At 52.7% G+C, this 21,747-nt stretch overlaps 4 protein-coding genes across 4 annotated transcripts; 3 read left to right on the top strand and 1 right to left on the bottom strand.

Moving 5' to 3' along the window:
• Positions 1-1,534: 1,534 nt before the first annotated feature.
• Positions 1,535-1,765, top strand: G6M90_00g104550 (uncharacterized protein; the record flags this gene model as incomplete). The annotated part of the gene is made up of 1 exon (XM_066131648.1): positions 1,535-1,765. One exon carries the CDS (start codon positions 1,535-1,537, stop codon positions 1,763-1,765), a length of 231 nt encoding a protein of 76 aa, XP_065987616.1.
• A 707-nt stretch (positions 1,766-2,472) lies between these two features.
• psd3_1 (Phosphatidylserine decarboxylase proenzyme 3) lies at positions 2,473-6,083 on the bottom strand (the record flags this gene model as incomplete). Its single annotated transcript, XM_014685962.1, has 5 exons — positions 2,473-2,703; positions 2,769-3,520; positions 3,605-5,744; positions 5,843-5,887; positions 5,994-6,083. 5 exons carry the CDS (start codon positions 6,081-6,083, stop codon positions 2,473-2,475), a joined length of 3,258 nt encoding a protein of 1,085 aa, XP_014541448.1.
• Positions 6,084-9,414: 3,331 nt separating this feature from the next.
• Positions 9,415-10,938, top strand: G6M90_00g104530 (uncharacterized protein; the record flags this gene model as incomplete). The annotated part of the gene is made up of 4 exons (XM_014685961.1): positions 9,415-9,881; positions 9,989-10,339; positions 10,407-10,749; positions 10,810-10,938. The coding sequence occupies 4 exons, from the start codon at positions 9,415-9,417 to the stop codon at positions 10,936-10,938; spliced, it is 1,290 nt and encodes a 429-aa protein (XP_014541447.1).
• Positions 10,939-17,808: 6,870 nt separating this feature from the next.
• G6M90_00g104520 (uncharacterized protein) lies at positions 17,809-21,123 on the top strand (the record flags this gene model as incomplete). Its single annotated transcript, XM_014685960.1, has 6 exons — positions 17,809-18,252; positions 18,375-18,400; positions 18,474-18,578; positions 18,632-19,775; positions 19,857-19,988; positions 20,053-21,123. 6 exons carry the CDS (start codon positions 17,809-17,811, stop codon positions 21,121-21,123), a joined length of 2,922 nt encoding a protein of 973 aa, XP_014541446.1.
• Positions 21,124-21,747: the final 624 nt, after the last annotated feature.

The raw sequence follows: 21,747 nt of genomic DNA, 5'->3' as shown, positions 1-21,747 counted from the left end.
GAAAATAGACTGATGGAAATCAGTTGCATGTTTTTCGCAGAGCAGCATGAGCAGAGGGCAGTTGCTGCTATGGATCCTTTGCATTACATGGCGCAACTAGGCTGCTGCCGAGCTTTTTTTGGGTATTTATATGCGTGGTATTAATCTTTCTGGGGAAGGGAGGGCTTCATTTTCGATTGCAAGCGAGGCGTGTGGTAACACTTGAGTGCTGGGGACCTGTTTGTGTGTCTCTTTTTTTTTCTCCTTTCATTCATTTTTATATGCATGTCTACTCGAATGAAACAAGCTGTATGTCCCGGTTTAGCGAGTAGTGTATATACTTGAGGCAGTATTGTATCAGCAAGGAGCGGTGTTTGAGTGCAGGCTCAAGTTTCAACAGAGCTATTGGTGACTATGGAGGTGAGGCGTAGCAGGCTTACACCGTGACGAGCGGGAAGCGGAGCCAGACGCGAGTTGAGCAGGAAACGCCATGCGAGGTCAAGATGCAAGTGTCGCGCAGGTGCACGGCCTGCGGCGGGGCCGGACCTCGAGGCAGGTCAGCAGGATTACAGCCACGGCCATTGGTCAGGCTGATGCGTGCGCAGAGTCAGTAGTATTGTGTAACTAGTACTCGTGTTTGCGCAATGGGGGTTGGCACCAGGCGCCGTGGTTTCGCAGCGTCTGGTGGTTGACTCGGCAGCCAAAGGCGGCATGGGCACCCGATGCCACCAGACGGATGACATCAACTTGTCCCCCTCTCTCTCCTCCCTGAGGGGCCCCGCCGGTTCAGGCCAGCTGGGCGTGAATTGCGACATCTGGGAACAAAGGGCCAGGGCAAGGCAGGTGGTGCCACTCTTCCACCCCGCCGTCCGCAGCACCCTCTCAGTCAGGCCACCCGCCTGCAGCTAGCGAGACGTTCGATGTGGTCTATTTGTCCGTCCTTAGTCGTGGCTTTGTAACAAACAGCTGAGTAGGTGCTCCGTACCGGCACGCGCTGCCAAAGCGGGATGCGGCAGGCACGCAACCCCCCCTCGAGGAAAGGGTACAAAAGGGTCGCCGCGCCTGCCGTCTCGCCGCGACCAACCCCCGATGAAACTTGACCCATTGACGGAAAAGCAAACTCGACTGTTCTTTGTCCAAAACAAAACAAAAAAAGAGCGTGCCACCCTTCCCCTTTTTTTGATTAAAAGGGCCAGCTGCTCAAGTTGGTCTCTGGGGGTTTCAAAAGGCGCCCACTCTACGTTGGTCTTGTCCAACATCAGCCCACCGGCCGGGTGGATGCCCACTGCCCATCATCGAACGACACTTGCGTACTCGTACCTTGCGCGTGTGGTGTGTTTGCGTGCGCCGGGTCTGCTCGAACAAAAAGCGCCAGGCACGCCGTTTCCAAAACCTCTCTTCTTTTCAGAGATATCCTCACGTTTTTTATACAATTTTACCAATCTTCCGTCTGCCCTCGTTGCGCGGACGACGAATAAGCCTTGTTTAAACACCCTTTTTGGGCCGAGTCCACAAGCAAGTACACACACACACACACACACACTACACACGAGCCATGTCGCCCACGTACACCATGTCGGCACACCTGTGCAAGCAATTCTACGCTTCGTGGAGGCAGACGCGCCCCGCTGCGACGACTGCCCCCGGCGCCAGCAGCCCGCAGGACCTGGCGCTGCTGCGGACCAGGTCGAGGTCGAGGTCGCCGCTCGCAGAGGGCAAGCGGTCCATGGACAGCGACCGCTCCGACGCCTCGACGCGGAGGGACTCGTCGGCGAGTGCCCGGTAGAGACGGGGACTAATATGTTTTTTTTTCTTACACACGACCGGCGTTGGGGATGGGGTTTCTTTTGGACCAGGCATGCTATGTATTGAGATTGATGGCCTATCTGTTGAAATCTGGTCTGGGGTTTTGATGGGTTTTCGGACGCGTACCCATGTTGGATTTGGATTCTTGTTGCATTGCAGGCAATGGTTTTGTTTTATATTATATACTCGGGACCAGATGTGCCGATTCAAGATGGGTTTTTTTCTACCAGCTAAATTGAATCATTATTCGCAGCACGTCGTTGCATGCCCACCCCACAGCGGCGTCGTCTTGTCTTGCCCACGTCTGGACCGAGTCTTGCTCTATGCAAAGTGCTTGTCCGTGAGACAGATCAAGGGACATGCCGTACGACCCTGGCTGTCGAGGACTGACTCGACACCGGCTTCATCATGCACGCTTACGCCTGTTCATCCATCGGCAAGCAGTGTCAGAAATGCCATTGCTCAACATGCTGTACATTAGACCTCCGACCGCTAAACCCCCTCGAGTCGCTACATGGACCAAAATTTTCTCCTGCTTCCTACCGCTTGATCGCTCCATATAACCTAACCGAAATAATCATGACCTCGTTGCAGAGCGTCACGTAACACGTTAAGGTGTTTGCTATTACTCCGCCCGGCCCCTCCCCAAAATCTCGTCATGTTGAAGAATATACCGTCATCTTTCACCTACATGGCCGACGCCGCCATTGTGTTCATGGTTGGCACATAAGATATTCGACGCTTGGGGACATCGTCGTCGCCACTATCGCTGGGAGACTGCTCCATGGCAAAGTTGCCCTGGATGCGGCGCTTGGCCTCTTTCTTCTCTGCCTCGGTGATTTCATCCTCGCTCTTGCGCATATCCGGTGTGTGTAGGGGCACATCTGGTGAGTGCCCAATCGACATGCCCACCCGGATCTGGCGTCCTTTGTCAGCCTCCAAATAGTCCATTTTCGACGCAAGAGTCACACGAGCAAACTTACCAAAGTCTCCAGCGCTGTGCTTGAGTTGTCTGCCAAGTCATCGTCAAACACCATCCTGCCAGGCTCGAACAGTAGCAACACCGTGCTGCCACCAAATTTAAAATACCCAAGCTCCTCGGCCCTCTTTACCTCATCGCCGGCGTTTCGCGTAATGACTGTGCTGCCGACCATCATTGCGCCCACACAAATCACCATGACTCTTCCGTGAGCCACACTGTCAATCGGTACAATGATGCGCACGTTTTCACCGTAGACGTCGAGCGCCGACCGGATGGCCATCGGGTTCACTGTGTAGTATTCACCAGAAATGGTGATTGGCTTGCCCATGATGCCATCAACGGGGATGTGGAATCGATGGTAGTCCTGTGGTGCTAACCGGAAGATGCCCAACGCGCCATTCTCATAGCGAGCGGCGTCATTTGGATAAGCATCCCCTAGCAGCCTCTTGATGCTGAATTCTCTCCCCTTGACCCAGATCTTGGTTGCCTGCGTCATCTGGTTGAAGACCACGCTTCGGCAGTCAGCTGGCGACACAATGATGCCAGGGTTATTGGGTGCCGAGCAGGGTCGAGCGTTGGGCTTCAGTGCTCGGTAGAAGAATTCGTTAAAGTTCTTAAACTCTTCGATCGGCAAGAGAACTTCTGACATGTCCAGACCGTGAAACTCGATAAATTTTTCGATTTCCTCCCTAGACGCAGGGTCATCAAACTTTCGTCCCTGCTTTATGCTCAGGTTTTTCAACAGTTTTCGGACTATGAGATGTCAGTTTCTAACAACGTTCTGCGTCTAGATAAGATGGCGATTTTTTTTTGTGTCTTTTGCTAGTCAGTACTCACTTCGTTTGTTCTCCATATCACGCGACTTCAGGCCCTTGTACAGCAGCCGGATACCCAGTCTGACGTAGACACTCATCTTCTCTTCATTGATCTGGCCAGTCATGCGATCTTGCACCAGAATGTTGGCCGAGTTGGCACCCAGCTTGTAACCTCCATAGGAGATCTTGGTAATGACCTTGGAGTACCATTTGCGCTGTGCCTGGCTGGCCGTCACAAAGCCACCCATCAACACTGTGTTCACTTGTCTCCAGTCCTGGCTCGCGCAAGTAGCAATGTGGGTAATGATGTCTGTATCACTACGCTTGTTGAGTCGCGGCTGGTGACAGATGGGGCATTCGCGAATTTCTACGACATGTTCCTCGTCTCTGTCGCCAAACTCGTCACTCTCCTCTCCTCCGGAGCCCTTGGGGTCAATGGGGGTCTCTGGCTCAACAACGATCTGGGGAGTGGAAGTACCTGACACGTTGGCAGAGCTTAGATCCCCAGTGATGTCTGGCTTGTTATGAATTCCAAGTTGCTTCAAGTCCGGAACCAGGCTCTTGACCTTGTCTGCAACTGTCGTAGGCTTGCTCTTGGCCTCGAGTTGGTCCTCCAGGCAAATCACTGCCTCATCCATGGTCAGATCCCACGTCTCTTCGTTGTCAGCAGCTTTGTGGGGGAATCGTTGGAAAAAGCTGTCGATTGTAGACTCCTTCAGAGTAGATCCCAGCGTGTCCAGCATGGTAGTGAGTTCAACGCGGCTTATCTCACCACTTTCGTCAGTATCGTACTGGCGAAGCATGGCCCGCCAGAATTGCTGGCGCAGAGCTGGGTACGGCATGTACTTGGCTTTGAGGTAAATCTGAGGGCTGTGTTTGCTCTCCCATTTATCCAAATTCTTCATCTTCAGGGGGACCACATAGTCATGGAAATCGGCACCCTCACCTTCAGCAACAGTGTCTGACGGCTCAGCCGGGTTAGCAGGTGCATCAGAGACTGGCGAGAGGGTCATGGCGGATGGCGTCTGACTTGTCTCAACACTGGTGCTTTGTGACAAAGTGTTGGTGTTGGGTGGGCTTTTCGACACCTGCGTACGCATCAATTTGCCCAAGCTTTGTGTGGATGATGACCGAGACATGCCCAGCTTCTTGAAGCGGGATCTAGTTGCTGAGGGAGTGTGTCCATCCGGCTCCCGTAGTTCGTAGAGTCCAGTTTCTGGGTTGGCCTGTGGTGCCCTCTCGATCAGCTGCGGTACCGGCAGATTACAAGACGCGATAAAGTCGTTTCCAGAATATTTGTCGTGGTCGATGACAGTGAAAGAAAAAGAATACGTCTGCTCGTGGCCCTGCACATGGAAAATCATTTTTTCATTGTAGACTGGGTTTAAGTTGTGCCTGACACGGCGTGTACGGTATGTCTTCTTGCCTAGGGACGCAACTACAAACGGGTCCATGTCAAAGCTTGTTCGCGTGAGGTTAGACTCGGGGGGCAGGTCGGTGATTTTGACAATCTCGAGGAAGATGATGCCTACAACATCAGAACCACCATTGTTAAAGGCGTAAGGATTGTCTCTTCTTCGCTTCCTCAGGCCCCTGATCCTAAGTCTACGGCGCCTCTTTTCGGCCGTCTCCGGCTTGGATGGGTCATCGCCTTCTTCATCATCGAATTCGGTCAGGTCATCCTCGTCCTCCTCGTCGCCAGGTTCTTCCTGGCCAGGCATAGATGTCGCGCCTTGGTTTGCTTCGGGAGTCAAGTGTGGTTTGGGCGACGGCATAGATGCAGAAATGGAGCGAACAAGAGCGGAAAACTTGTCCAGAATCTCTCTGGGGGAGGCACCCGGGTTGGTCGTGTCAAGGAGGGTAAATTGCAGCAGGACCTCGCCAGAGACAACACTGGTCTTCTTTCCAGGTCTTTTGCTCTTTAGGGGAAACCAGCGTGGTTCGGCCTCGGTCCGTTCATTTTGGAAAATCTCCTCGAGAGCTATGTCAAACTCGCCCATGTAATCCTTGCCAAAACGATCCTTGTCCCAACAGATGACATCGAGGAGGAGATTCTGAGCTGAATTGACAGGAAGTTCTTCGATTACATTCCAGTCGGGATTGAGGGTTTTCGAGACTGAATGGGTGACAACCCTACTATCACCCGAGGTGATGACAAGATACTGCGCCGCTTGTTAGCATCTTGCTTGGGTGACACGTACTGAACGCCTCCAGCATATGTGAGCGTATCACAACAAAGGCATTCACAGGTTAGACGTACTGGGTCGGAAGTGCCTCCACGATCTTTTGCGGCCAAGTTTCTAGCCTAGACAGCAACGTTAGCAAATTGATAAGCCATGCCATAAGAGGCAGGGACTCCTCGGCGTAAAGTAGGAGGAAAGCAGAGAAGAAAAGACAGAGAGCGTGCGCACCTTCAGAATGACCAGCTTCAAGGCCAGACCGCCGGCTGCCTCCCCTCCTGGGCCCCCCGCATTGTCAGTCTTGTCAGTCTTGGACCGCATTGTACCTGTCGACTGGCTGGTGACAGAATTAATACTCGAGGACGAAAGTAAACGGGTGGGCTTTATTCTCATGACGAGAAAAGCGAGCCAGAGGAGACTTGGTCTGCAGAGAGCAAGACGCAAGATGACCAAAAGCTCGCCGCGACGGGGAGAAGCTCAAGAGGTCAAGAGGTCCTTTATTAAGCTCGGGGCAGGTTGCAGGTTGCTTGGGGGGCTGTTGCTGTGTCTGGAGACGCCACTTATCCGGCTTGCACGGTGCCTCGGTCGGCTCTGCGCACTGTATGTCACGCTGTCTCGCCGCGTTTGGCCAAAGCGGGAGACAAGAGCAATTTACCAGACATGTTGGAATACGCAAGACTTGAATAGTATTACTAGTTGATCGTCCATCTGCAGCCGAGACGCCCGGAGCTTGGGGAATAGTCTGGAGAATCGGGTTCAACGCCGTCATGGCGCCAAAACGGCATGCACAGCCGCTGCCGACTCCATAGTAAGTACTTAAGTTTTGGCCTCTCTGCGGAGGACCTGTTGTCACCCGCTGCTGCCTGTCTGTAGGTGCCTGCGACGAAAAGATGCCAGACCGAGATGCAACAGACTGCCTTTCGGCGGGTGGGCTTGAAACAACAAGGAAATCCGTCTTGTTGCTGGCGTGCCGCGTCCAGGACGTCGGGTTGAATCGTCAAAATACCACGCTCCAACCGTCCCCGCCGTGGCGTGCTAACGACGACGGGTGCAGAAGCGCTGTTTGTCCACTGCTGGCAAAACTTGGGCGTGGTGACGTACATAGCTGCGTACATCAGTGCATAAAATGGATGTGACCTGCGCGACGTAGGGTAGGGCTGAAGACATACGGCCTGCGTCATTCCAATAGTACTCCAAAAGTTCTTTGCTGTCTATTTATTTCATTTTCTTCGTTTCATCAGTGTCGTTCTCATGCCTGCGTGGACGTGTCGCTGCTCTACAAGGCACTCAATGCCGCGCATTGAGACATTTGGCGTTGTGATAGGTCATCAAAAACCACGCACAAGCCGCCCATGCTCTCGGACGACACATGAGAGTGTCATTGCAGGCCGACATTTCCCCAACCTTTGCATACCGAAGCACAAGAATGGGTACCTACCTAGGAAGGTGGCAGGGTGGGGAGTCCTGCGCAGTTGGCAATGACCTAAAAAATAAGATAAAATAACTTGACCATTCCGAGATAATACTAATGGGGGTGTTTGTTGTGGGTTTATCGTGGCACAGCGATGGCTGAGTCCCTGAAATGAGGGATATGCTGCGTAGCATTTTTCGTCAGAGCCGTGGGCCAAGAATCCAAGACATGGACAGCCACAGTGTTGGACACAGCTCATCACACCGTCTGTCATGGCGCCGGAGTTGGACGCCTGCGATACAGATGAAAGAATGACGGACGGATAAAGACGACAATCCGGCCGAGGCAAAGTGAGTGGGTTTGCTTTACAGAGACCTGTATACGAGAGTGGCTAGCTTTTAGATACGAACAGATGGCAGCATCCTTTTGCTCGTCAAGGGCTGAGATGCAGTGGATGGATCGGACACGGGGCGGACGGAGTTAGGAAAGGTAATCTGACACCAAGTTGATGTGATGTGACTGATGCTGTTCAACCATTCCAGCAGCCGCGAACGAGTCTCATTAAACCCAGGAGATCCCCTTGGCCTTGGTGCCGTATGAGATGGTAGAACGTGTCAAAAACTGCTCTTGTACTCCGTGTGTGCAGTTCTGGCCGGGTACGGAGAGTCGGTACAGGTTCGTTCCATGTCTGTACCAAAGCAGGTTCACGATTCCTCTGTGTGTCAGCAGGGAATTCGACTGCATAGAAACTCCAGAGGGGGCAGGCATGAATCTGACAGTGGCATCCAAGCTCCGTTGATCCCAATGTGTCCCCTTAATGTCATCTTGGAAGGTGTCATCAGTGGCCACGGTTCATAAAACCGCTCACCCCAACATTTGTAGGCTGACACGAACGAGGCTGCGGTATGGCGGAGTTCGACTCTCGGTTGACAAGAGGTTTGGCCCTCGTAATGCGTACTCCGCGCTGGGGTAGCTGTGGTTCCCAAAATACCTGGTTCCCCCTTTTTGTGTAGCTGCATGTGTGCCAGTACATGAATTGACCTACAATCACTTTGCTCCGCACGGAAGTTCAGCACATGGGAGATCAATTTGCGAGTAGTTGGTGGTCATGGCATCGGAAATCACAGATAGCCGCTGTCTACGAAGGAGAGCAATTGGCAAATCTGGTACGTTGGGCGAAACCACGTCGAGTTTCCAATGGCTGCTGCGAGAGCGCAGCGCACCCCTGCTACTCCCATTGGACCGAATGCGGCTAGAACACGCTGCAAGACATCTCGATGGCGCTTGAAAGACGCGCGACGCGATAAATTTGGGCCTTTCTCGTGTTGGGCCACCGCGTCCCAGGGGGAAAGGGGCATGTCGGTCACGTGATGCTAGGTTCTAAAGTTGAATGTGAATGGACAAAGGGGAAATCAAGGCGGTTCTGCAGGGGGCGAATCCATTGATAAAAGGAAAACTAGTGACGGCTTTGGCCGAGGGCAATTGGTGGCAGAAAAAAAAAGGAGTCTGCAATTCCAAGTGAATTCCCCATGTTCCCTTGTGCTCCGGGAGTTTTATTGCAGGGATCCCAGAATCGTGCTGGCATTGAGGGAGTCGGGTCATGTTTGTTGGCTGACAGGTCAATGAAAGCTCATTTCTCTCCACCTTTTGGACAGGCTCCGCGAGACTCAAGCCTCGTTTAGCTCATTAATTTGGATCTCTGGATGCCTCCGGAGGCAGCCGGGGCGTCTCTGTGTGGGCTTTTGGCATGGGACGGGCTGCCCTGGGCTCGTGATCGCGCGCCACTGTCAATGTGCTTCCCGCTATTCCCTGTCATAAGCTCTGGTCTCTCTGATCTTCTAATCTTCCGTCCACCTGCCTGCATTTGCCCATCTGCTCCTCCGTGTCCTGCACCAGCTCCTGAAGCGTCCCCGTCTTTTCTACCTACTCGGCTCGACTAGCTCCAGTCTGGCCTCTTTTCTGCCCTCATCTTCCGTGTGCTACCAATCTTTGCATCCTGACAAGCTCCTTCGTCGCGCTATCCGCACCACAGCTGCGAACCTGGACCTTTCCACCCCCCAATGTCACAACCTCTACCCTGGGTCCAAGACCAATCGCTTCTACCACATCCGCCTCGTGCCCGGCATCTATAATTTGAGCTGAGTATTTGCTTCCTTCGAATGACGCTGCTCTGGTCACGCGAACACTTGCCGTAAACGAACGACGCCAGATTGCCACACACAATCCGACACCGTGCTCACAATGTCGTCACCATCCGCCTCACCACAAGGAAGCAAGCGCAAGAGGAACGCCGCCTCCCTCTCCAACGGTGCTCCCGACAGTGTGTTGCAGCCTTCATCCCGAGACGCTTCTGCCGAAGAAGGCGATACTACTGCGCCTGAATCTGGTCGACATCATCATCGCAACGGCACCACGGGCCCGAATCCTAAGAGACTGCGAAGCAACTCGGGCCGCTCTGCCGATGTCGCTCCTCAAAATGTTATCGACCCTGGCGAGCCCAGCGACACCACAGAGGCCAGCATTGATATTGCCGAGCGAGTTGGTCGCAGGGCACGCAGGCCTTCTGCCAACGGCAACGATGAGACCATGGCGCCGCCGCCAGTTGGACAGCTGATCCATCCTGCTGGTGGTTTCAAGACCAACCCTCCTCCCGTCGGCCGATCCGTACGAGTCTACGCCGATGGTGTTTTTGACTTGTTCCACCTTGGGTAAGTTGTTTATTCCACGCAAAGCTTGGCTTTGAATGCGCAGCCGTCCGGTCTGTGCTGCTGCGTGGCCGGCAATGGAACAACTAGGCTAACGAGAGGCTTGGCAGGCACATGCGACAGCTTGAGCAGGCCAAAAAGGCCTTCCCCAACACCACTCTTGTTGTCGGTGTTACCGGTGACGACGAGACGCACAAGCGCAAGGGCTTGACCGTCATGTCGGCCAAGGAACGGGCTGAATCTGTGCGACACTGCAAGTGGGTGGACGAGGTCATTGAGGACTGTCCATGGATCGTCACCGCCGAGTTCCTCCAGGCCAACCACCTCGACTATGTTGCGCACGACGATCTCCCATATGGCGCTGATGAAGGCGACGATATTTACCAGCCGATCAAGGCAGCCGGCATGTTCCTCGTCACCCAGCGAACTGAAGGAGTGAGCACAACCGGAATCATCACTAGGTGAGCAGCGTATTTGCGTTCCTCGGGCAGAGCAACCCCGAATGGTGTACTGACTTGATAATTGAAGAATCGTCCGGGACTACGAAAAATACATTAGTCGACAGTTCAAGCGTGGTACTTCACGACAAGAGCTCAACGTCAGCTGGCTCAAGAAGAATGAGCTGGATATCAAGCGTCACGTCCAAGATCTTCGCGACAACATCATTACAAACTGGACAAGCACAGGCCAGGAGCTCAGCCGAGAACTCAAGCAGTTCTGGCCATCTAGCCGGCCCCACAGCCCTGCTCGCTTCAACTCAGCCAACAGCGATGGTCTTCGATCTCCCACTACCCCTGGATCTAACCCTAACAACTCCAAGGAATTTGTGACTGGCTACGCGCTTGGTCTGGTCGGCGGAGTCCGCTCCTGGGTAGGTTCTCCTATTCTTGAAACGTGCCTGCCATCAGACATCATACTCACATTTACATAGATGACCAAGAACAGACGAACAGTCGCCAGCCGTCCCGTCTCTGACGACGAGTCCGAGGAGTCTGATGAGGCTGCCAAGTCTCCCGTGTCCACAAAGGCTCCCTCTCTGCCTGCTCCAACCCAGGCGTAAACTTGACCAATCTCGGACCTACTGCATTCTTTTTTTTTTTTTTTCAAGAATTCTTTCTTCTTGTGATAGAAGACGAACAAAAGTCATTCGTTGGCTGCATTGGCAACACTTGCTTCCCTTTATTCTCTGACAAGGTCTTTTTTGTACGACTGGAGACGAGCATTTAACTACACTTAATTATGTTGAAAGGTGCAGAGTATGGATTTGGACAACATTTGCAGGGATCCTCTGGAGTCCTCTTTTTTCTCTTTTTTTTTTTTAGAAGAAACATCGGCAACACGGCGCTTTCCGGCTGTTTTTGTTTTTCAACTATAGTTCATATCCTCATATATTCGTTGGGGTGGTTCGCGTCACCGCTGTAGCGCCTCTTCAGGCCCCCCTTTTCTGGTTTTGTATTGGTGCAGTTGTAGTTGTTATGCGATGACGGCTGTTGAGAATATACTGACTGTGACGAATTCGGTTCCTGTGTATTGTGACATGTGTGGACCGAAGCGACGGCTAGTTGCGTGGTTTGTCTCGTGACGATGAGGTGAGTATTTGACAGCTTTGTTGGTCAAGTGCTATGATGAGTAGATTTCTGAGTCGAGGAATTGCAAAGTAGCTTACGGCGCATCATTGTGCGGCTGACAGGATCCATGCTTACGAAGAGGTCTGGGATAGATGTGATGAAGGTTTTGGAATCTGTTTCGAGAAGCGTGTGCGAGCTATTAGTAATGTTCATGTTACCGGACGGCTTTGGGAGGAACGGTCACGGTGGAGGATGATGGTAAGCATTTGGGATATTTGCCGCGATGCTGGTGAAGAAGTCAAATGCCTTTTGCAGGCCGAATGAACTGCTGAATTGTGTTTCTTCGACATTTCCAGGGAGGTGGGAATAGGCTATTTGGTCGGGGATATAACCACGATGACTTCCTTGGGAGACATGTTGCTCGTAGTTCTCTGCCTACAGCAGCAACGTAAACCTGTCTGATTTAGTTGCGCATGTCGAGACTCGTGCAACAGATTCATTGTATTATTTGGTAAAATGCACGACTTTGTCTCGCTGGGCCTCAGCTGGCCGAAAAAATCGGGATTTCGTTTTCCAGCACTTACACGCCCCCTGCCCTTTTCTTGCCATCTGCTCGTTTCACGAAGCTACGGGAAGTATAGAGAAAATGCCCTTTCCATTTGCCGTCCTTGATATCTGAGCAGCCTGGTGTGAAAGAAGCCTGATCGAATGCCGAAGACACGCACAGCCTCGCTGCAAGAGTCTTGCAAATAGTTTTCACCCTGTCATTTCACGTCCTGTAGGTACGCGGAAACTTGACGTCCAACACCACAAAGCCACGGATCAGCGGTACGATTCGTCACGCAAGTTGCTTGCTAGAGGACTCCCAGAGGAGCCTCATAAATGGCGTCTAACCCGTCTAGCCTAGAATGCGGCCTTGATGCAATTCACGTTCCTGTAATTTTACGGCCTCGATTGGGGAGTCTGCGCTCCTTTTATACCGATTTGCCATGGTGAGCGTGTCTGGAGACGACTGGAGCTCATCATGGCATGAAACAACCGCGCCTCGGTCTGAAGGAAGAGAGAATATGTAAAAATGTCGCCTTTGCTGTGGCCGAGTGGTGATTGAGTTTCATGTTTTGCGAGGCTGGATTTTGGCCACGCAGGGCCGTTCACGCCACAGTGGGATCTGGCCCCCAAGAGACCAAAGCCACGGACCGTTATGGCTGAATAGACGGTTCACGCCAGAGACAAGGGCCATGCTCGGCATCTTATTTTTCAGGCAAGCAGGGCCTGTGGGCGGTCGCACAGGGTGTCTTGGACAGATAATGGGGAAGGCCCGGGAGACGACCTGCTCCCGCAAATTAAACGTCGTTTGGGGGCTATCTGTGATGCTCGGGTTCTGATGACGAATGCACGGCTCGGGATGGTGGTGCCCAGGCCTGTCGGCTTGCCGGGTGGATGGGTGCTGGACGATGGGAAAGATTGTATGCGGAAACACTTGGATGCGATGGTCAGATGGTTGGTTTGCAAATTTAGAGTTCTGTCTCGGTGGTGGTGCTTAGAGCTGGTGAGAGACTAAGCAGCCAACCGAAGGGGAACGTCACGAATGGAAAGGCCAAACTCGGGCTCGAGGCTGAGGCACAGCTTACCGTAGAATATGATGATACACGAGGTCTTCCTCTGGGTCGCCTACCCTGTATTCATCACACTTGTCTGCAGGAACAGTAATGCTGTCCTGCCAGCTCTTGATTCTTCTTGTCTGGTGTAACCGTGTAACTGTTCTGGAAACGGAGACAATGGCAGTAGTATGTACGTACTCGGTACATATGCAGCCATGTGCTTGCCCCTCAGCCCTCAGCCTCTCGGAGGCTATGCCTGAGAATGGATGGCACAGCTGAAACTCAGCTCGTTCGCTTATTAGGTGGTGTGGTGACTTGGGATGTTGGAGATCCCGGACCAAGGTTGCCTTGGCAGCCCGTTATGGCCGGGTTTGTCGTGTATTAGGATAGTTTTCTTTTCTTTCTGTTCCTTCTTCGTTTATGCGCAAATATCGAGTCCTTATCGCAACACTGCGTTATGTTGTCATTCCGGCAGGCAGGCGGCGAACCAAATCTTAGGCCGGATTGATGCAGGCTAAAAATAGCCCAGCGACAGAAATGCATTCTGCTGCCCTCACACGAGTCTGTGCATCGGGCTGATGAGTCTCACTCTCAGACATGCCCATGTCCAACATGATGTAGTTGCATGTACACACTCTCGTGTCAGCGTGACATGTCATGGCATTATGGTAGCATGGCGATGCACCCTCGTTGGATCTCACACACAGTCTCATTGGCAATCCAGAGAGTCGGGAAGGAGCGCCAGAGGCTCCCACTTGCCGTGATACGCGCGCAGAGGTCAACAGGTGGTCGGCTGGACCTGGCGAGGCGCAAATAACGTCTGGTCTGGTCTCCCCCGCTTATTGGTGGCGGTGCTTGGACTCCAGATGTCCTTTCTCTCCAACAACAACAGAACTCTGGTCAATGCCACTTGTTGCAGATGATGGCGCATCTTGCCTGCTGTTGGTTGTTGACTTTTTGCTTCTTTTCCTACCTTCCACCATGAATGTCTCCCAGTTGGCCGAAGTGGATGACCGTCCCCCGCTGGAGCCACACTTGGGTTTCGAGCTTCAATCGGGCCTGGCTTGAATTGCCCACCCAAGTTACCCCCTTCGACGGCTTCGGTCATGATACTGGTGGAATAGGCGCCGCTCAACGTGGCAACCCTGACGGACAGCCCTGACCTGGGTCGCGAGGTGTCAGTACTCCGTAATGCTCGGGCTTCCCAGGCCGCCAGGGCTGATGCACATGCCTGACACACAGGAGCGTTGCCACCATGGCCGGCTCGATGGCCCCCATTGTTGCATGGTGTCTGGTACCTGGCTTGCTGGTCTCGACTAGGTGCTTCCCGTCATTCCGACCTCCTCTCCAACGAAATTCAATCATATGGGGAAAGAGCCAGACCTGACGGCTAAACCCTTGCGGGCACTTCCTGAATCGTCCATTTGAAGCGACCACACGCGATAGGTCATCTCGCAAACACAGATACTGGCCCACCATGTACAGTGGGTGTACGTATTCCGATCGAGCAGCTGAAGCAAGTTGAGTTTGACGGTCCAACACTTGTTCTTCAAGAGGCCACGAACTCGCAGCCCAGGCATTGGCAGACAAGCTTGTACGTATGTTTGTACGTTTGTACGTATGCAACCAAGTACTACCAACACAGAACCCAACAGGTATACACCATGCATATGTATTAGTACTCCATCTTGTTCACACAACACGTACGTACAACCAACAAGCGAGAATTCTCCGATGCCCTTGTTAATTCCATGACGCCAAACGGACAAAAGTATGTCCACTGTACCACCACACCCCTATCTTGAAGCTCAGCACCTCAGCTTCCTTCTGGCGTTGGCTAGTGACATGGCTTGCCGCATGGGTCAGCGGCCATGGCATTCTCCAAGGCGGTGGTGCAAATGACATGCTCGTCACAACCCCCCTTGGGGCGCGGGACCGATTTCGTCCACCACCGGGGAAAACTGGGAAGTCATGTTTCAAATCTTGCACACTTTCCGCTAATCTACGTGAGGGGCAAGACAAGAGGATTCCGCGAGGCTCGGTCAACATTCAGCGAGAACCGGAGAGCGACAGGGCGATGGAGAGGCACAGAGATGCAGCGTCGGAGCGTGAGAGAGACTGCACTGCTGTTGTTCACCACAACGTGGGCGATCCTCATGTCTGTTGATGGGTCAGCGAGTCTCAACCCTGGTCTCATTACGGAGCAGATGGTTACGAACTACGCAAAGCGACCGGCCAAGCCAATAGCTGCCCCGAACTTGGCTTGGTTCACGGGACCAACAATGGCAATAGTGCTAACACTAACTCGTTCCAACTGCATTTCTCGAAGTCACCAACATGGACAATGCCGGCAGCATCCCACAATTCATGCTAAACCTGGTCTACAATACGGAGCCCTTCCTTCTGCAAAATATCTTACCATCAAGGACACATCCCCCGCGACTCAAACTGGCTCTTTAGGGAAGAGAGGGCGGTCCCCTTGTCATCTCTGCCAATGACGGGCCTGAGCAGCACCGTCATCACAAGTTTTTATTGGTGCATAATCTCACCCTCACGACCCAAGTTGGACGGACGAAAATACAGCTTCGTTCGTCTGATTCGGCTGTCGATCTTCTGACTTGCATTTGCCAGGCTGATGCACTACTCCCCGTTTAGAAGGACAGGACAATCAATTTCTTTTCTTCTCAGATCTTGTATTCCTGCAAAAGTAGAGGCGCGGCACCATGAGGGGGAGGGCCTTGTGCGAGAAACCGAGCATGCGGGCGTCCGGCCAACTTCCCCATGATTTACACGGAAGATTTAGGCCGGCATGGGCAAGGGCTCTCCCAATTTTTTTCCTTCTTTCCGTCGGCTTCCCGCGCCAATTCCCACTACCTTTGATCCCGGCTTTCGCCCATGCCATTGCAGCAGGGGTCATGGAGATCATTTTGTAACCGGCATGGCCTGTCACATCTTGACGTCCTATCATCCACTATTGCGTATTCCGTTCTCAGGTCCAGAATCACGAGTTAGGGTTACAATTCCAACATCAGCATCAGCCTTTTATGTTTCCGAAAATGCCGTGCACCCTTGGCCGCCGACACCCAGCTGCGTCCACCATCCAACAAGCTCACCTGCTTCTATGTTAGCCCTCAGCTTACATATGTACATACATAATCTGAGGCAACGGTCATCCGTCTTGGATACCGCAACAGACAGGGCACGGATCAATGGTTGTGCGTCCATAATACTACACCCAAACACCTCTCTCTGAGGTCCTGTTGGTTGATGAGTACGCTGGGCTCCTTCCGCCACCGTCGCACCCATCCAAACACCATCATTCAGCCCTTCCATCAACTCTTGTCCAGCCCGGTGTCCCGCTGATCCAAGCGGCTGCCAACCCTCACAGCCACCGACGCCATGCCTTGGATTCGGCCCTCCATCCTGCTCATACTTGAGCTCCAGCAGGCTTTCAGCGCGCTGCTATGCTCCACTGAGCTTGGTCACACTTGTTGACGCCATACCCGCCACGACCGCGGAACGCCACGCATGGTGCCCGCAGGCCCTGCACTTTGGTGGTTAGTCTCCAGTCGCTGTGTACATACAGTACATCTCCCGAGCCTTTGAAGAGTCTGGTCCTATCAATGGCTAACTAGCTAGCTTAGGTAGCCAGTAGATATGAGCATTTTCCAGTAGGGTACAATAGAGTATTCTGTCACCAACCCGCCGCGGCGGGGTGTGGATGACTACCTAGGTACCTGGGTATCTGGGCTAGTAGCACTTGGTGCTTCTGCAGAAGAGTTCCAATGATGTGTTGGTAACGCTCACACTGCAGATTGTAGTGCTGGACATACACCGTACCAACAGTAGTAAGGGCGCCGAAGTATGTATGAGCGTGTGTACATCGAGCCAGCTCCAACCACGAGCAGTTGGCTCGATCAGCACGAGGCTGGACTAGATCCTGGTCCCCTATTCCTTCTGCACCCCCTACTTAAGTACCTTACCTGGCTCCATGAGTCGCAGGTAGCTCGTTTCCGCCGTGTTGGTTCACCTCCACTGAGGCTGCTCTTACATCTTACGCTGTCAGCTTCGACAAGGGTCACCCAAGAACTCGAGAGCGGCGGTCTGCTTTCTTTTCCCCAGTTGTCAGCATCCATAACCCGCTTTACACCATATTTGTCGCAGACCGCGATTTGTTCCCTTCTCGGGCGGCGTGGGCCATGTACATTGTAATCGTTCCTGCAGGCCTCGCTCAGCTGCCAGGCTTGTTGGTCGCCATGGCGCTGGGATCATGGGTCATGTTCCGTCTCCTTCTTCGCAATGAGTTGCCCGGTCTCAACCTCTTTTTTAAATTCTGCCTGCTCACCTGTGATCGAGTAATCATGACCTTCTCGTCCTGAATATTTCGCCAGGATATCTTGTGTTTCATTGCAGATGGGTCCTGTGTGTCATCTCAACATCCCAGCTGTCTCATGAGGCTGAAGGCAAACCATCCCGAGTCTTGGTCTACCATACACTTGTTCCTAAGCTGCATTCTTACCTCGTGTATTGCACAATATTCTTACGTCAACCAGAGTTTGACTCTCACAGCCCCAAAGGTCACTTGTTCCGGATACTGGTCTCGGAAGATCTCTCCCAATATAGGACCTGCCTGCTTACTTGAGGTTTCTTAACTTAGTAGCCGAGAAGGCTGTGTGAAGTGGTTGTTGATATTAGTATTCTCCGACGCAGGGCTTTCTCGGACACTTGGTACAGCTGCTTCCATCTTACTTACAACCAACAATGGCCAGTCTCAGAAATATCATGAACGTCGATGCCGATGACGATCATGTTAATTCTCATTCTTTAAAGGCGGCCATGGATACAGGATCAAGATCATCACAACATCCAGCTGCTTCAATGGGCTCTGTTGCTTATGGCCAAGGCTCAGACTACTCCATGAATGCGTCCCCTTCTCGCAGCCAGAGATTAAGCCCTCCAACCCGCTCCTTGCACTCGTTGCCAGTTGATCAGCATCCGTCAGGTATGGCTTATGGTGGTTATCCGGGCGGCCGGAATCCTCACGATAGGCGCCAGAGCAACGCCAGCGCAGACTCGATGGATTCCCATTACAGCCAAGGACAAGTCTATGGGCATGGAACCTCTGGATCCTTCTCTACTACGCCCATGAGACCATTCGTGCCTCCACAAGAGGTTCCCGTCAAACTGACCCCTATTACCGGAAGAGTGAGCAGAGCGAGGAAGGGAGTTCCAGTCCACACTTGCGATACCTGCCGCCCATCAAAGGTGCTGTTGCAACCTCTTGTCCCCGAATATGTTGATTGGCTAACATGTTCTGCTTTGTATAGACTTTTACTCGAGCCGAGCACCTGAGGTTTGCCTATTCCTCTCCTTCTCTTGCACGATCATGGGATAAGACGCTGTTTTGTGCTGACTAGACCACTTAGACGCCATCAACTTAGCCATCAGCCTCCGGCTTTGCCTTGCACAGTCCCTGGATGTGATAAAGTGTTTCACCGGCGGGACCTCCTCGAGCGCCATCAACAACGACAGTAAGCAGTCCCTTTGGCTTCTCAAAAAGACGGTTTCATTAACCCCGATTCAGTGACCAGGATGATCGCGTCGGAAAGCCAAATAGCGGCCAACCACCTCATCGTTCTTATTCCCAAGGAGGTAGCCGAAGACCACCCAGTTATCCTAGTTCTCCGCAAGGATCATTGATTCAAGTTCAACAGCCGTATGGTAGTACTTCACCGACTCCGTTGTCAACGGCGCCGACCCCGACTCTGTCGATGCACTCGTCTCCGTGGTCCTCACACTCGGCCAAGCCAACAACAGTTCCCGTACGACATAGTCCAGACGAAATCACTATAGGCGGGATCAAGAGCGACTATTTGGTGGAGCCGGTGCCGAATATGCCAACAACAGCGACAACTGCGTATGCGGAACAACCTCGAATCATGCCTAGTCTGCCCACCGTTGACGGAAGCTCCTCGATTTGTGTTTCGACGATCCCTACTACGTCTATCACTTGGTCCGCCGGCCCACGTATTGCGACGCCTCTATCGACGGCTCCTGGAGCCTTCTCAACAACCGCCACACTCTCACAGGACAATCAGCGGTCCTCCATCGCCGTTTCGAACAGCGCCTGGACCTCCCGCATTGATCAACCAACATCCAGGGGCATGCCACCATCCGTCATGGCCACAGGCGGGTATGTTGCGTACGGGTATAGCCCTTCCGTACCGCAAACATATTCTTCCATTTATGATGATGAGCCGACTGTTGGTATCCCCACATACGGAGAAGCTCCAGGAGGACTATATGGACCCCATGTCCCAGCTTCCAGCATGCGTATGTCCCCTCAGCTGGTCGTTGGTCAGTCTTCAGAGACAATGGTGGCGGCTGCGGCACCATTGCCAGCAGATCGTATTGTCAATCCTATGCCGTGTCCTCCGGAGCCTATTTCAAGGTTTGGCTTGCTAGCCCAGGACTTGATGCCTGTGTCACTAAGCCGGGAAGCTCGGAGTGCGCTGCCAAGTTATATTGACATCTTTTGGGACAAGGTACATCCTTTTTACCCGATTATCCACAGATCAACCTTGGAAGATGGTGCAGGCGTCGTCCCAGAGCATATGGATGTTTTACAATGTGCCATGGCTGCACTCGCGACACAGTTTCTGGGTCACCGAGAACATCGTGTTAACGGCAGTCAACTACACTCCTACGCTTGGCACAAATCGAAAACTGTAGGTGTACCCCTTTACCCCTTTTTCTTTTGAGTCCGAAATTGCTCGCTTATGAAGCTAACTGGAGATTCGTGTGTCAAGTTTACTCAGTCAACCACGTGGCCTCTACCCATCATGCAAACAGTATTGCTCTGCGAGTACTACGCCAGATTCCGAGGACGACACAAGGACGACTATCAACCCTCGTCGCGGTTCCTCACATTATGTCAAATGGTAGGCGGGCATTGCAAAGTCACTCCCTTGCTGAGGGCTGAGTGCTAATATATACGCTTTATAGGTTTCTGGGTACTGCTCCGGGACTGTTCCGCAACCATCCGGTGGTAGCACTGAGCGCTGGAACGCGTGGATATACATTGAATCGTGCCGAAGACTGTTGGCTGCTTGCTTTCTTCTCAGTGTTCATGGCATGTGCTATCATGAGCAACCATATTCCACTGTGCTGGGCTTGGACAACTTAGCAGCATCAAAATTTCGGATTGCTTTGTCAGGGAGCACAACGAACCTCTGGGAGGCTAGAAATGCTGAGGCATGGGCTGCGATTGACATGTCAACTATCATGTTGAATACGATTGGGGATTTCATGGAGAATCCGACCTTGTCAACTACGGAAACAACACCAGCATTCGATGTGTCACTTGTCATAGCCGCTCACGCCCTTCTGCTGCCAACCCGAGAAAATCGTCAGGAAGTGGAGTTGGTCCAGGACGTATCCGCTTTCAACAGCAACGATCTGCTCATGTCGAAATTCTTCAATCGCCGCCCAGGCGCCAACACTTATCTCGCTTTGCATTATACCCCGTTGAACGTTCTACTGGCAGTCTCGGGCGATAGCTGGGTTTTCAACAAGAAGATACCTGATGCAAGTCTGTTTGCCGAATACAAGCGAAAGTTGGGCCAGTGGCGAGACTCGGGCACTTCTGCAATTGCAACCGTATTCGCAGCCCGGGCCATTCGAGACTTCCTGGACCTTTCGGACAAGTTGGGGCAGAGCTTGGCACAGGCCAACACCTCCTCCTACGGCATGACGGCGTGCACGGAGATTTCCGATTACTGGGGATTGTACGTCTGTACCCTCATCTGCTGGGCCTTCGGGCACGTTGGCAAACGGACGACGACGGACAAGCGGCTTCCCGCGCGAAGCAGAGCCATCAACTGGATCCGCACGGTTGCGGAACTCGAGCCCGGCCAACTCCAAGCCTTGCCGAAAAGGGAGGATTCACAAGCCATTGTAGGCTTTGTCCGAGATATTCTAGAAAAGGACTGTCTCGGCGGGCGAAACATCCTATTCGCCGACTCAGTCGGGGTGCTGCGAAAGTTGGAAGAGGTGGATAACTGGAGCTGGTTCTAACCTTGTTGCAAAACCGGCAGCGTCTTATGATTGACGACTAATTTTAATTTTTTTGCTTTTCCGCTTCAGGGGCGCAAAACAGGGAAAGGGGGAAGCATCAACATTGCTGTATGGACCCCTGGTAATGGAACATTGCATTTTGACCTCGACAATCCATCACCTTGCATATTCTCTTGTTTTTCTTTTCTTTTCTTTTTTGTCTCACTAGTGAGCACACGATTGGGTATTTCGGCATGGGGCACATGTGACTTAGATTAATTAGACCGCGTACCTTGATTCCAGTAACCACTCTTGCGGGACTCTTAATGGCCAACAGTATACCAGGTACGGAGTACAACAATACAAGCTAGATACCAAGCTGGCTTTTCCACTATGTGAAGTCCATGATTCTGCGGGACCGTCGTGGACTTGGCATCGATGATGTGACGAAGACGAATGTGCAACATAGACATTGCTTTTGCCATTCTGACGGTTGGAAGCTGCACAGGGTTTTCCTGGTTCGGGCCTCCCTTATTTTCGTGGCCTCGACAGCCTTGCACCATGGCGATGCCGTAATCATACTAGGGGTGAATCAGAGTCTCTACAGCCTAGCACGCCGGCTATTGGGATGAAAGAGTATTTATT

Source organism: Metarhizium brunneum, chromosome 6, assembly GCF_013426205.1.
Source record: "Metarhizium brunneum chromosome 6, complete sequence".
In the NCBI taxonomy this organism is placed as follows: Eukaryota; Fungi; Ascomycota; class Sordariomycetes; order Hypocreales; family Clavicipitaceae; genus Metarhizium; species Metarhizium brunneum.
Note: the sequence above shows the minus strand (reverse complement) of the source record. Positions and strands in the feature narration are given on the sequence as shown.